This window comes from Diospyros lotus, chromosome 14 (genome assembly GCF_014633365.1).
Source record: "Diospyros lotus cultivar Yz01 chromosome 14, ASM1463336v1, whole genome shotgun sequence".
Taxonomy (NCBI): Eukaryota; Viridiplantae; Streptophyta; class Magnoliopsida; order Ericales; family Ebenaceae; genus Diospyros; species Diospyros lotus.
Genome location: NC_068351.1, coordinates 13,201,255 through 13,216,985, shown reverse-complemented (window position 1 = coordinate 13,216,985; position 15,731 = coordinate 13,201,255). Strand labels below are relative to the sequence as shown.

At 35.0% G+C, this 15,731-nt stretch overlaps 2 protein-coding genes across 7 annotated transcripts; one reads left to right on the top strand and one right to left on the bottom strand.

The window, feature by feature from the left end:
* On the top strand, positions 1 to 14,438 carry LOC127791109 (F-box protein At3g58530). Of its 6 annotated transcripts, none has more exons than XM_052320886.1 (13): positions 5 to 338; positions 438 to 497; positions 819 to 902; positions 1,103 to 1,233; positions 1,342 to 1,417; positions 4,260 to 4,330; positions 4,631 to 4,717; positions 4,808 to 4,880; positions 4,963 to 5,030; positions 5,107 to 5,175; positions 6,945 to 7,050; positions 8,377 to 8,485; positions 13,398 to 13,842. In XM_052320886.1, exons 1-12 carry the CDS (start codon positions 141 to 143, stop codon positions 8,440 to 8,442), a joined length of 1,089 nt encoding a protein of 362 aa, XP_052176846.1. In that variant the 5' UTR covers positions 5 to 140; the 3' UTR covers positions 8,443 to 8,485; positions 13,398 to 13,842. The 6 variants fall into 6 exon arrangements, 4 of the variants coding, with proteins under 4 accessions (XP_052176847.1, XP_052176846.1, XP_052176844.1 ...); XM_052320884.1 differs by lacking the exon at positions 13,398 to 13,842 and adding an exon at positions 13,966 to 14,438 and having other exon boundaries at positions 6 to 338; XR_008020865.1 differs by lacking the exons at positions 8,377 to 8,485; positions 13,398 to 13,842 and adding an exon at positions 13,966 to 14,438 and having other exon boundaries at positions 1 to 338; positions 5,107 to 5,176; positions 6,935 to 7,050.
* Positions 14,343 to 15,526, bottom strand: LOC127791110 (non-specific lipid transfer protein GPI-anchored 14-like). Its single transcript, XM_052320889.1, has 3 exons — positions 14,938 to 15,526; positions 14,733 to 14,807; positions 14,343 to 14,640 (listed from the first exon to the last, which is right to left on the bottom strand). Exons 1-3 carry the CDS (start codon positions 15,287 to 15,289, stop codon positions 14,531 to 14,533), a joined length of 537 nt encoding a protein of 178 aa, XP_052176849.1. The 5' UTR covers positions 15,290 to 15,526; the 3' UTR covers positions 14,343 to 14,530.
* Positions 15,527 to 15,731: the final 205 nt, after the last annotated feature.

Genomic DNA, 15,731 nt, shown 5'->3' with positions numbered 1-15,731 from the left:
GAATTCTCGATAAGTTTAGGGGGACTCGGCGCTTATATAGCTGAAGGGTCAAAGCATAATTACCCGACGAAACGACAGCCACTATTTTTGAGTTTGCGAAGCACCATTGCTGCTGCTGCTGCTGCTGCCTGATCGTCGTGATGGAAGAGATAGAAAAGGGAAAGGAGGAGAAGGAAGAAGAAGAAGAAGAAGAAGAGGAGCAGGTGTGGAACAGAGAGAGATTGGATACGGTTTTGAAGATTGTAAGCCCAAGACTGCCTCAGAGAGACCTCATCTCTCTCTTACTTTTAACCCCGTGGCTTCGCCGCTCTCTCGTCTCCTACCCCTCCCTATGGCTGGTACCGTTTACGCGTAAATGCACATCTGTATGTTGCTGCATATATATGGATGTTATGAAATTTGTAGTTTGATTTCTGCGTAGGGTTTTCATTTCTCAGGTTCTTGATCTCCGCGAGATGAACAATGCTGGGGATCGGCTTGTTTCCGCTCTATCACTGGTCAGATTTATTAAAACTGAGTTCTTCTTCAGCACATCTAATTTGTCATTGGCATTATGAAAATTGAGAGTTTCAGTTCCTATGTGGTCAAGTGGCATTAAATTTGAGGTTTACGTAATCTTGATCATTGAGGTAGTGAGTTTGTTTCCTGCTGGTAGTGGTATATATGCATGCTATTTTTTCCCCCTTAATTCGTGGGTTGGAAGAAAATAACTGCAGACTGATGTATTGGGTTAGTGAATTGGTGGAAACAAGACTATTAGGCATAAAGTCGCAGAGGGCGCTTTGATAGTTGTAATATTCTCTTTTGATGTTTCACAGCCCATATACAAGCATGTCAAGCGGATCAACCTTGAATTTGCACAAGATGTTGAGGACAAACATCTTGATATCCTCAAAAGCAAGGTAATTTTTGTGGCTATACCATGCAGTTGCATTTTTGCGTCTTCCATTCAAGAATTTTAAATGCATTTAATAGATTTATTGTGTTTCATGGGTATCTCACTGATCTAACAAGGCAGCTGAAACATCCGCTACTACTTTTTTGTGTAGATGCTTTCTCATTTATGAAGGATTTTTTAGTAAAATTGTTGGTGTGATTTCAGTATTCAGATTGCCTTCAGAATTTGGAGTCCTTAAACCTGAATGGCTGCCAAAAAATATCTGATAAGGGAATTGGAGCTATTACAGCAGTTTGTCCAAATCTGAAGCTTTTCTCCATGTATTGGAATGTGAGGTATATTGAATTCACCCATCTATATATCTACACTGTAACTATGAATTTATTATAAAACCAAACATTTTATTGTCGGTAATGAGCTTCCATGTCCAAGTTGAGCTACAGGGTAACAGATACTGGTATAAAGCATTTGGTGAAGAACTGCAAGAACATAGTTGATTTAAACTTGAGTGGCTGCAAGGTATGCAATCATTAACCAATGCAGACTCATTCTATTTATGATAAATTGAACTGTATGTTCTTTTGCTCTTCTTAATCTGTTTTTGTTTCTTTTCTCTACAACTTGTTTCCCTTTTACTTTTATCTCTATGGTTCTCTTCTTGAACCTTTCCAAATGTAATTGTCTCAATTGAACTCAGGATGCATTTTTATGTCTTAATAGTAACACAAGTTTGTCCTTAGAGACAATTCTTTTTTGGATATCAGCATCTTGTGGAGGCCAATGGAAGGCATGCAGTACTTAAGCATGCTTGTAATGTACTAGCGATTATGAATAATAGTGACCCTTAACCTGAAGCAAATGTACTATGATTACTTTTTTTAGTAATTGTGCATATTCTATATTTATCTTGTAATGCACGCATATGCAGCAGGTTTACATTTGATTCATTTATTTATTTATGACAAGGAACTTCTCTAAGGCATGGTCACATTGAATCCACAGGGATCCCAACTATGGAGTAAATCCTGGATACTGACAATCAATGTTATACCCACCCCTCATATCAATTAAGCCCAAAGGTCATTATGGGGATTTGAACCAAGGCATCCAAGTTTATGGCTAGTGCCAGATTTTATGGCAAATCTGAGTTTAAATGAGTAATGTCATAAATATGGCTCTAATGGCATATACAATTTGATAGTGGTGGCAACTTTAGAGGGGGATTTGAAGCAACTGTAAGCATTTTCCAAAAAATAATTTGTGGTTGGAAATAGCAAAGGATACGTATATGGAGATACAAGCAGTTGGAACAGGCTTTTCTCAATCTTGTTATGCTATTTTTGTGATCGGTGGAGGCTTTAGGAGTCTATCTCAAGTTTGAAAAGTCAAGTGTTTTGAGATATTGCCATTATGATTTTGAGTCATTGGGAGCTTAAGAATCATTTTGGGTGCTCTTTGTATGATCATTTATGTAGGTGGGGGAGAGGATGAGTTGCATTGGCCATGATTGAGGAGTGTAGGTTTTGAGGTAAAATCCTTCTAAAATACTTTAGTTGGGAGATACAGCTTTATCCTTACAAGTGATATACACGTGGCTAAGACTTGTGATCCGTCATAGTCCTGTCTAGTTGAAAGAAATTTGTGTCAATTAGTGTTGCACGTGCAAGTAGGAAGAAAACACCTCTTTATTTACTGAAATTTGGTCTTTGATATTAATCTTCCATCAGACTTTGAAGATAATCATTTTGTGAGGTAGGCAAAAGCATAAAAATGTTTACACTTGCCTTTGGCTATTATGGGTATGGTTTTCTGAATGTAATATAAGGAAATTTGAAGGCAAAGAAGTATCTTTTGTGAATTTGAAAAGTAGAATTAATAATATTGTTGACTGGTTCTTGGCATTGTTGATCCAAAATTAGTTGTTTGATTGCCTTTGGTTATTCTCATTGTGATGTGAATTTGGATTTTGTATTTCAATTGTAATCACTTCTCACATCCCACTAATATATTGAACTTCTGTAAATCCAAAATGCTTCTGAATATTGTTATAACGTTTGGAGGAAGAATACTCTTTGGAATGAAGGGATATTGTTTTCACTGAGTTTGCCATCGCAAAATGAAACTGGTTCATAATCAAAATCATTATTTTATTAGTATCTTGTCATTCAGCATAACAGCGCAATATTCCAATAGGTCTTTAAGCATGAACACTTTTAATAGATGCCATGTCGTCAAACAATTTGTTGGATCCCAACACTAAGCAGACACTTCCAAATGCATGGTTAGACAAGACTGTCCAATGTATTCTATTGTTTCATAAATTTTCTAGAACCAAGTACTTGGAAACTTTTTGAGAAAACTGGTATCCTTAATAAGATTATGCTTGTCTATCACAGTAACAAATTAGACCCATATTATAAGTTTAAAGATATCTAAACTAATTAAAAAATTAAAAAAAAGACAATGTCAAAAATTACATCTATTGGTCCTTCACTCTCCAAACTCTTAATTTTAAGAATTTTGATACTTGAAATTGTCAACTTATTTGTGAATAGAGCCTTAAAGAAAGGCGATTAGGAATTTTTATTCAGACTTGTTTCCAAATATTACAACAATAATCACAAGCCTTAATCCCGCTAAGGTTTATAAATATTTACACAATAAGAAGCAATTAGTTGTGATTTTAATATAATAACCTAATAAATTATATATATATATTTGTGATGTAAAAATGAAGAAACATTTCCTGTGTATATGTGAAATATTCATTTATTTATTAATGTGTCCATGCCGTGTTATGTGCTCAGTGTGTCAATATGTCTGTCGTGTCCTATTTATGTCTTGTGTATATATCAATGCTTCTTAGTTATATTTATTTTCATGCCCATCTATCATGGAATTTTTTGTGCATCTTGAAGAAAGACAAGGCTTTGAATTATGTAGATATGCATTTTATGTATGATTGACTGGTTAATTTCAAAGTCCATATGTGGATGTGTCAATGTTGATCATGAAATGAATTCTTCTTGATGATAATGTAGCTTTAAATATAAATGACTACAAGAGTAATTGCAGTAGAGATTTTATAGAGGACAGGATAATATTATGTTGAACTAAAGATACAATTTTGTATTGAGCTCACTGCGGAAATTTAGGATTAACATTTTCCTCTCCCCAAATAGGCGATGTTTGGTGTAGTTTAGTTGAACGGTTGCTTATTTAGGGGTGTCTATTTTGAGATCACCAGCATTGTCCAATTGTCAATACGCAAAGGTGGAATCTTGTATACAACACATAGAGTTGCTAGAGAGGCATAATTGAATTTCTTTTTGAATCACATGCTTTGATGTGGCTATTGCAGAATATTACAGACAAAAGCTTGCAACTTGTTGCTGGGAATTATCAATATTTGGAGCATTTGAACCTTACCAGGTATTTGAGTGTTGTTAACATAAGATTTTGAGAAAGAAGCTTTCTCATGAAGAAAGAAAGATAGCCTTGATGATATTTGTATGGAAGATATCATGATTATAGACTTGGTGGATAGATGGTACATAATAGTGGGTGAAATCCTGGTCAAACAAGGATTGTTTTTTTGGATAAAATAGGTCAAACAAGGGTTTTACACTATACTATTTCGTGTTTCCAATTCTCATTTTTGAAACCTTTAGCATGCTGTACAGCAGCCAAGAAAAATCTTCCTACTTACTTCCCCTTTTCTGTTGGTTTTAGGTGCATCAAACTAACAGATGGGGGTTTGTGTCAGATATTGCTCAACTGCTCTTCTCTTCAGAGTTTAAATCTCTATGCTCTTTCAAGGTAGTGCATTGGAATGTTAATATAAGCTTTAATCCGTTCTTATTGGTTGGATTTCTAAGGTGCGAAAGTTGCTGTATTCACTTCATGTAGCTTTACAGATGAGGCTTACAAGAAGATGTCATTATTGGCCCAACTCAGATCCTTAGATCTATGCGGGGCTCAAGTACAATCTCATTTTCATAGCTTTGATCTACACTTGTTTTCCCTGTCTAGATGCTTAAACTGACTAGGAAACTGAATGCTAGAATCTAACTGATCAAGGAGTCTGCTGTATAGCCAAATGCAAGAATCTGGTGTCCCTCAATTTGACATGGTGAGTGAGGTAATTGTCTACTTTATGAAACGAATTATGCTTTGAACTTCCAACCCACTTTCTGTTATCTGAATAGGTGTGTACATGTTACTGATGAAGGGGTTATAGCCATTTCACAAGGTTGCACCTCTCTTGAGTATCTCAGGTAATACACAACAAGTGAATAGTATTAAAATTTGATGCATTTAATATCTGTCTGTCTTCAATAGTGCTAATTGGTATGCAACCACGAAGTGAGACGTCGGGACATGTTGATAATAATGTGGTTGATAATTGATTGAACTATAAAATGCATGAAGTGCCTGTGTTGGATAGTTAATGGTATGAGAAATATATCCAATGCTTCCAGCAGCGTACACCTAGCAAGCCCAACAACTAGTTTTATTCTTCCATGATATATGTCTAATAGGATTGAACCGTTAGAACAAGGGTCAGAATATGCGGAGGGGATACTGAACCGTTTAAAATTACAATAGGATTGCATCAAGGTTCTGCACTAAGTCCATACTTATTTGCTTTAGTAATGGATGAACTCACTAAAGATATTCAGACAGATGTGCCATGGTGTATGCTATTTGCAGACGACATAGTGTTGGTGGATGAAACAAAAGAAGGAGTGAACTCTAAGCTTGAGTTATGGAGAAACAATTTAGAATCTAAGGGATTTAAATTAAGCAGAAAGAAAACAGAATATATGGAATGTAAATTTAGTAAGAATGCAAGAGTGTAGGATGTTATAATAAAATTGGAAGACCAAATCTTACAAAGAAAAGACCATTTTCGATATTTGGGATCAGTGATTCAAAAAAATGGAGAAATTCACGAGGATGTCACACATAGAATTAAGGCAGGTTGGCTAAAATGGAGAAATGCGTCAGGGGTGTTATGTGATGATAAAATCTCATTAAAATTGAAAAGAAAATTCTATAGGACAGTTATAAGACCAGTTTTGTTGTACGGCTCAGAATGTTGGGCAGTCAAATACCAACATGAGCAAAAGACGAGTGTAGCAGAGATGAGGATGTTAAGATGGATGTGCGGCCATATAAGAAAAGATAAAATTAGAAATGAAGTTATTCGTAATAAGATAGGAGTAGTGCCAATAGAGGAGAAGATGAGAGAGACTAGACTAAGATGGTTTGGTCATGTGAGAAGGAGACCAAGAGACGCTCCTGTGAGGAGAGTTGATGAAATGGAACAATTAATCAAAAAAAAGAGGTAGAGGCAGACCTAAGAAGACTTTGAGGGAGACATTAAAGTTTGATATGAAGTGTATGGATCTCAATAAAGATATGACAAAAGATAGAAATACATGGAAGTCTAGAATTCATATAGCCGACTCCACATAGTGGGATAAAGGCTGGATATGTTGTTGTTGTTGTTGATATATGTCTAATAATTCTTTATTCGTTACCCTCATTATGTTTCATTGATATTGTTGCTTCAAGTTGAGTGATGTCCATCCTTAATACTCTATTACATGAAAGCACCATTTTGGCATAAAAAAGAACAATTAGCCAAATAGCCATTTCCCTGATTCATGAAGACACTGTGAAATAGTAAATTTTAACAATTTGAAGCCTCATGTCATTCCAATTCCCAAAAGGTGGTACTAATCATAGTGTAATCATGGTAATTAGATGACTCACTTTAAGGGCTTACTATTATGACACGCGTAACTGAGTCTATGGAACATAGCCTACTGAAAAAGTGAATCAGAACTATACTTATGAGAACTTAGGTTGGACTTTTGTAGTTTAGACAGCTTTTGTCACCATACTCATAAAATAACACATTGATTAACTTTTATTACAATGTTGCTGAATCAATTGAATGATACAGTCATCTTCTGGAAATTAAATGGTTTCATCTTAGTATGATAATATCTGGTACTGATTTCATGGAAAAATGCAGCTTGTTTGGAATAATTGGCGTTACTGATAGATGCTTGGAAGCGCTGTCAAAGTTCTGTTCAAGTACAATCACCACTCTTGATGTGAACGGATGCATTGGCATCAAGGTATTTGGAAATTTTCTTATCAAAGAGATGTATTTGATTAAGTTCTCCTTGTTTTTTTAAGCACACTGCCTTATCAAAATGTACTCGATTATTGCTTCTTTTTTTTCTTTAAATACACCTACATTTATACCAAGATCTGTGGATAAAATAATGGTAGTGCTCCTTTTGTTTCATTGGTCATGCACCGACTGGAGAATCTAGTCTGCATGGCAACAAGGATGGGTTGACTCTCAGATTTGTACCTAGCATGGTAGTCTTAGTCTTGCTAGTGGTGGGCAATGTGCACGATTTATTTTCTGGACTTTGATCTTTTTGAATTCATATCCCCATTTAAATTTAAGCTACCATGTTCTTTCTCATGCAATGTCTTCTTTCTTCTTTAAGTCCTTATAGGTTACTGGTTCAAGATGTTGACTTCCACTATAAACTTTTGCTGCTCCTACTAGTAATACCACTTACAGTTTTATGTCCAAATCTAACCTAAAACTTTCATGTTTTCAAGTAATACTCTTAATATTGCTATCCTTTCTTACTTTCCATCATTAATTTTCCACAATGAACATAATAGGGGTAGTGACCCACCTCATTTAATGCCATCATTTATACAAGCTTTAGTAATATTGGAAATCACTTGTCTGTCCTACCATTTTTCACTAGTTAACTGTTTGAAGAATTATGCCATCCTTTATTTTGATGTCAGAATAATTTTGATATTCCTCTGTAAAAGCCTCCATTTTATTTCCATGTTATCTCTTGAAACAATCATGTGCTTCTTATTCTTATCTTTTTTCAGTTAAGGTGTCCACAGGAAGGATTGGTTTTCTAAATTTTCAAATTTAAATTCTGGTGGGAAGTAGTTTGCATAACAGAGCCATAAAGACATGGCCATATGAACACTTCTTACTATCATCTTATGTAAAATCTTTGCCGAGTTTTTCTTCTTTCTTTTGAAAGTTATAGTAATCTTCTTCCATTTATACCTTAGTTCCTTACATACGTATTAAGATTGTTTTTCTTTCTTTGTCAGGCCTCATCTTAGTCTGTCATATTTTGTTTCTTGATTAAAGCATTCAACCTAACTACTTCACTATTCAAACACTTCCAAGTATCCATAGGAATTCCATTAAGTTTGGTGTCTAGTTTGTCTGTCATCTTGATCAGTTTGAAGCTGGGAATTTTTTATGTTGGAGCAAGGGTTTAAGCATGGACTGAGACATTTTATATTTAATTCATTTTCTTATTTTCTTTCTTCATTCTCCAGTGGTTTCAGATTTTTTCTATTAATTTCAGTGTTTATCTTTTTATGTCTATATGTCTTTGTTGTAGAGACGAAGCCATGAAGAACTGCTTCAACTGTTCCCACATCTGAGGTGCTTCAAAGTGCACAGCTAGTGTCATTTAATGAAGTTGTAAACAATTGTCTCCATCCATCTAGGTCAGACCTGTCTTCTAAATGTATTTGCTCAGAATAATTTGAAGAATAACCACCCCCAAACTATGATAGAAAGAACTCATTGCTAATTGTGACAGTACTTGAGTACATATCATGTGTCCATATCAATTTGTTGATCTGTTCCATGCATCAACCAATGATTTTGACCAGAACCTCCTCGAACTAACTAAATCATCTTTAGACTTTCCAGTCACTCAAGTTATTCTCTCTGGCTGGTTCAATAATTCTGTTATTGCCTTAAAAACTTTTCTATCTATTCTCTCCTTGAAACCTACATGGATGTTTTGGCCCTTCAGGAGGCATTTAATGGTAGTTTTTATTTTAAATATCTGTCTTCCATGGATGCAAGCACTGTTTCATCTGGTTGTCAATAATTCATGAGAAACAGAATCCAAGCATTGTTTCATCTGGTTGCCAAGTATTCATGAGAAACAGAAGTGTGGCTGAAATTCTATGAATATATCTTGTTGTGATTGTTTTTAAAGAATTCAGAATCATTTCATCTTTTCCATTATGTTTGTAAATAATTCTCAAGTATTTGTTACTGTAGTTGTTAATTAGTATAGCATTATGATTTTCTGTTCAAACCAGTTTTTTCATAGGTTTTTTCCGACAGCCATCTTTTTCAGGCCATAATACTATCTTCTTTGTTGTCCCTTGGCGGACATCTCAAGGCAGCTGCATTCCCACAATGAGAATATTTGGATTTCAAGTTCACACTTAGTTACTAAGAAAAACATACGTAACTTGTGTCCATTCAATAGGCCTTTCAGTGTTGCAAATTCTGTTGACAAAAGCCCTTTATTGCTTTTGGCAAGGGGCTCTTGGAATTGTGTTCTTCTGACTAGACTTGTTCAGACATAATTGGAATAGTGTGTCTTCATTCCGGAGTGATTAGGACTAGGAACAGGCATTCAGGCATATATCTAGCATAAAAACATGGAGTTGAGGAAGACACAAAATCTGATTTGAGATTACTTCAGTATTTTGGTAAAATTGTTGCAAATTTTGGTGATTGTTTTTGCATTAGAAAGTAAGAGTTTAAAAGCTCAATAATTTTGTAATTCATGAAACACTATGTCAAAAAACAAGCTCAGCCAGTAACTTTGACTACCTCTCGAATCAACCTTTGAAGTTTTGCAAATCAACGTAGTTTGCTTGCATGGAATCCAAGGAAGCCTTATCCTATGTTTGGATCAGGATTAAAGAAGGGGAGATGAGGGTAAAAGCCTACCATTGTTTGGGAGAGGAGTTTGTAAAGAAAAGCCTTTTTATACCTCATTTTTCCTTACATCCCAAGCTGGGGTGTATGGAGGGAGGATGAATAATTATCTTTGCCTTTCTATAAATCCAATATTATATATTTAATCCAAATAAAATCCTATAATTACCCTTTTATTATTTGTCATGAAATATCTTGTGTAAAAATCAAAATAATAATAAGGGCAATGTTATTTTTATTGACCAACTATGCTGAAACAGTTGGTCCGTAGAACAATCATTATCTGTGTAATAGTATAATAATACAATCCAAAACCCATCCAAACATTATTTATTGTGTATCCAATGGAATAATGTTCGTGTATGAGATGTAAACTGACTATAATAACATATCAAGCCTTATCCCACTATATGAGGTTGGCCACGTGTGGTTAGGCTTCACTGTATAATTGGTCTAAACACGTGCAATAATTTAAATATTGGGTTAACGATGATATTTGAATTCAGGATATTTGTTTGTTCTGATGCTATGTTGAATTGTGAACCACCATGTTATCAAACCTTAAACCATTAGATAGAGAGTCAACTTTATCTTTTATATTATCATTTTTACTCTCCAACAATATTTTAATTGGTTTCCAATATTTTTTATTTAAATGGCTAATATATATTTAAATGACCCAACTCTTAATAATCTGTTTGGTTTCCAATATTTTGGCAGAAAAATGCTTTTTATTGAACGAAAGCACATTTGGTAATCCAAATGGGTGTTTAGCCAAAATTGAAAATGGTAATGCTATTTGGACATAATGTTTTGACACCCACAAAAATTGTGTACTTCTTCAAGGAACTAGTAGCATTCCTTCATAAAATTATCAACTACTTTTCAAAAATTATACACTTTAAAAATTATGAATATTTTTGCTGTGTAAAAAGTGTAATTTTCAAATTTTATGAACACTTTTAATTTGAAAAAGTGTTTATAATTTTTGAAAAATAGTTGATAATTTTATTAGGAGAGTGTTATTCATTTCTTGAAGAAGTGTTTATAATTTTGTGAATGTTAAAACATAGTGTTCAAATAGCAATATCGATTAGGAAAACCCTTTTACATGACAGCAAAAACTATTTTTTTGCTGCAAAGTGGAACTGGAAATTTAGAGTTATTGTTGTGGAGAAGTAGAAGTAGAAAATGAAATTATTTTAGACAAAATTACCCTCACCAAAAATTTAAAATTACGTACTTGTCCATTAAAATATGGTGACAGATGTTCCTCTCTTGGTTACCATTATCCATGCTCAACCCTCATCATTGTCACTGTTACTGTTCTTTTCCGCTTACTGCCATCATTGTTGATGTGAACCCCATGAAGGAAGGTGAGACTCGACGATCAAAAATGGTTCCTTTGCCAAGGATCGTTCTAAAACAAATTCATAATAAAGAAAACAAATGACCTTGACCCGTTATCTATAAAGAGATAAGAACCAAAGGTATAAGAAGGTAGGGTTGACGTCACACTCAAGATAGATGAGAAGAGTTGTGAGTGATAAGTTAAGAATGAACGCCACAAGATGAAATCTTGATAAGTTCAAGGTAGTTCGTTGAAGAACCAAAGAGAAAAACTCTCACTAATAATATTGTCAAAAACTAAATTCCTCTCGAGTTACATTGGCTTATATAACCGATCACCAATCCTAAACTAGAAGGAAATAAATCAAATCCTAGGCATAGTAGGAATTGATTACAAGAAGGAAATAACATAATCTGATAATAAAGAAATAAGAATTATCTAAAATAGAAAAGATTTAAAAACAAAGTAGGAAATAAGGGAACTGGTCAAATATTCAACCATTCATTTTTATGTGCCTGGATTTTATCAATCAATCAACTCTAAATCTTGCAATCTTGTCAATCAACCCCAAATCTTGCAATCTTGTCAATCAATCAATCAACCCCAAATCTTGCAATCTTGTAAATCTTCTCAATCATTCAATCTATCAACCCCAAATCTTGTTATTGGGCCTCCATAAATGCTCAACAGATATTGGGCCTCCATGAATGCTCAAATTGGGCCTCCATGAATGCTCAACAGATATTGGCCCTCCATTAATGCTCAACAGATCTTGTGAGGCTTTAGCAACCTGATTCACATCAATTGTTGTCTCCTTATATGCTTGTCCCTGGAGCCAACTGCAATGGTTGCCTTCACCATCCAAAGCATCCACGAATTCCATTACCTGAACAACAGTAAATGGAACAACCTCTCTGATGAAACCAAATGAAATTGTGAAAATCCCCAAATAGCCAAAAAAATAAATAAATCAAAAACCAATAAAACAGTAATTGACAAAAATATATGACATTGAAACTGAAATTGAATATAACAGATTATCTAGTACAAAAAGATTACAGATTACATTTTTTTATCATTTAGTACAACTTTAGGACACAAAAAATTAATTTTTTTTTATAATTAAAATAGTATTTAATCTTAAAAAGAAAAAATTGTGAAGAACACTTTTACATGAAAATCATATTAATGGTAAAAGAACACTCTTGTTAATATATTTTGTAGTAATTTGATACTTAAAAATACTTTTTTTTTTTTTGGCTCAATCAAGAGGAACTCCCTCTGGGCGCGTGACCATAGGGTCCTTTCTCTTAAGGAATGTTTGGTTTGAGCCATAGTTACTGTTGGGAAGGCGAGCCCATCACCATAGCTCAATTGTAGTGTACAGGATTAAGCCCTGCATCCAATGTTTATTTTAGTGGCATGGGTCTGAGTCATCTCCCAAGCAAGCAAGATGGGTTTAAAATTTGAATCCCAGACCTAGGGGGCACAAGAGAACTCTTGAACCGTTGGGCTACCTCCATAGTGTCTGAGTCATCTCGCAAGCAAGCAAGATGGGTTTAAAATTTGAATCCCAGACCTAGGGGGCACAAGAGAACTCTTGAACCGTTGGGCTACCTCCATAGTGGTAAAACACTTTTTTAATCACTAGTCTAAACACATATAACAACCCTAAAAGTGCCAGAAGATGATTTGGCCAAACAATAAATTGCATTTTGTTGGTAATGATTTTTTTTTTTAAAAGCACTTTTCTTAGAAGTGATTTCATAACAACAGAAATTTCATAGCAATACAAAACCTGCTCTAAATTTATTTTCATTTTTTGGTTTTTCAACTTAGTAATAGGCTAGAATGCACTTAATTATAATTTTTAATTATGAAGCTGAAGAGTATAGATTATCATTTAATTTTTATTACTTGATCGTTTTCTCCCCTTCAACCTGAATAAAGTAACCCATTGATCTTCTTTACATTCCCTTCTTCCCAGACAAGAGGAGAATAATGACCTTTACGGTCCTTCTCTTACCTTTTCATTCCTTCCCCTTACATACCCTTCCTTCCCTTACCCTACCCTTCTCTCAAACAAAGCATTGAGGTTCCCTGTTCCATGTAAAAGTCAATTTTAGAAAGATCTCAATACAGTTTTTGATTTCTATTACCTCCCAGGCTCTTTCTCTGTTCTATTCCCTCAGTCATCTGAACCTGAATTCAATAGGAGATGCAGTACCACATGCGTATATAACGTTTTGGGTCAACCACATTTTCAGCAATTACTTTTAGAATTATGTCTGAGATTAATGCTATTGATATTCGCCATACAGGTTCCTTCCATCGAAGCATTTGTAGAAGATTGAGGATTGGTGTTTTAGTCTGGTTTATGACAGATTCTATGTGCATTATTGATCTCAATCCTCGAGTAGCTACTGAGAAATACCATTTTGGGATTCAACACTTGGCGAAAGGATGATAATTAGAGAAAACTAGGATTGGATTTGTATTGTATGTTGTGTTGTTTGCGTCTAGCTTATGTAGTCAATTCCAAGACTAGCCTTCCATAAGCTTGGAATCTTCATTTGCTGCAAAACAATTCTACTGTCTCATGTCATGGCTTGCATTTATATTTAGTGAGCAATTGGAATTTGCTAAACATGCTGTTTGTGAAATAAACTACTAATTGAATTGGTTCCATGCATATGGAGTCGTTTTTACCAAAATATATTCATCTTTGTTGATTTATTCAGCGGTTGTTATTTTTATGATATTTTTTACCAGTAGGATCTACTTCTATTTTGTTGAACGATATCACCAGTGTGGACATTCATTTGATGTGGTCCATAATGTTTGTATAGTCGAATGCTGAGCAGATATACTATTTTTTCAACCTTGCAGGCCCACAATCCTGTTGTAGGAATTCATTGAAGGCTCATGGTTCATTCATAAAAGGGGAAAAATGCTAAGGATACTGAAGATTGTTCATGACTGATAGTAAACCCTGCTCAATGAACGGGCCTTTTGAGAAGCTATCCCCCCCTTTTTAGAAAACTTCCAAAGTATTGATTTCATCCATGCAAATGCCATTTAAGGTGGGAAAAATCAGGTTCAATATTCTACTCTTCCTTGCAGTACAGATTAATGGACACCACGGTTGCTCAGATCAATGGAACTGTGGGGGTATTATTTTGTACCTTTCGTACCCCTGCCTCAGTGAAAATGATCATAATTCTCTATGCTTTCAATCTTCATTCAACTTAGAGATGTAGACAAAGTTCATTTCCAACAGAACTATGAATCCTCTGTACAACATACTTGTTTACGTAGAAAATCCTATGTGACAATAGGAAAATGATGTGTTTTTCTATGAACTAGAGTGGACATTCATTGACAACATGGTAAGTTTTCTTACAAAGGAAGGATGAGATAATTTTCTCCCTGAAGATTGCTCTTGGAGATTGTTCTAACTGCGATTGATGGCAATAAATGTACCAAGCAATAGCGAAACTAGACCAATACTCTGCAATCCAGCCCATTTCCCCTTCACGGTGCTGCTTGAGCTCGCTGGAGTTTCTGCAAACAGCAAAGCAGATTCAATAAGCAGCCAGGGAAACAAGATTAGGGTTATTATTTTTGTTTTTTCTGGGTAGATTGGAAATTGTTACCAGTACTGACTGAGGAGCTAGCAAATTGTTCAAAAACCTGGGCTTCTGGTGAGGTGGGAGCTAAGTTTAGAAGAGCTGCAGGGAGGAAACAATTAGCAGTGCACATTCACCAACAGAAATAGTTTTCGAAATCATATCCTAAAAAGAACTCTCTATTAACAAGGAGGATGGAAAATTAGAAAGCATGTAGCATTAGGGTACCAACCAAGGCAGTGTGATGAATTTGAAGGAACATGGCAAATGGAAGGGAGGCTAAGGGCCAGAGTGGCATTGATTTTGAGGCCAAGGTTTGGCTCATTTCTGTCTTTGACAAGAATACAAAGACACTTCTCGGTGCGATTGAAGTCTTGTTTGAGCCGAGTGCAGCATTCTGGTGTGGGAGCTCTTGATTCTCCCACGACAAATTTGAGACATGGTGACAGTCCAACCAGCTGGTTTTCGCATTCTTTCTTGTCTCCTTCAAAGTCTGAACTCACACAGCCTGCCATCACCATTAGCCCAACTAAAGTGTAGAGAGTTCTTGCTGTGTCACTCTTCTTCCTTGCTATGGTTGCCATGGAGAGAGAGAGAGAGAGAGAATTATGCTTGATTAGGGGCAGTTGGAAAATGGCTATCTCAAGCTACTTGTACACTTGTAGAGGCTGAATTTTTCAGTACCACAGGTGATGTTACTTGCGTCTTTTCTTGGAGTTTGTTTAATTTGTTTCCCAATACGGTAAGTTGCCCAGTAATTTGGGCAAGGTTATGGATAGATGATCTAGAAAATCCTTCTTTCTTTTGAAATAATTTTTATGATTTTTTTATAGTACAAGTATATTGCAAGCATCAATTAATTACATAAATTACAATAAATACAAATAAAAAGAAACTAAAATAAATTAAAGAAAATTCCACCAATGGCAGGAGTTGAACCTGAAATTAAAGAGTTTTAGGGTCTCTGTCTTGTCAACTCAATCAAGGCATCACTGGCAATAATTTTGATGATTCAAAAACCCAATT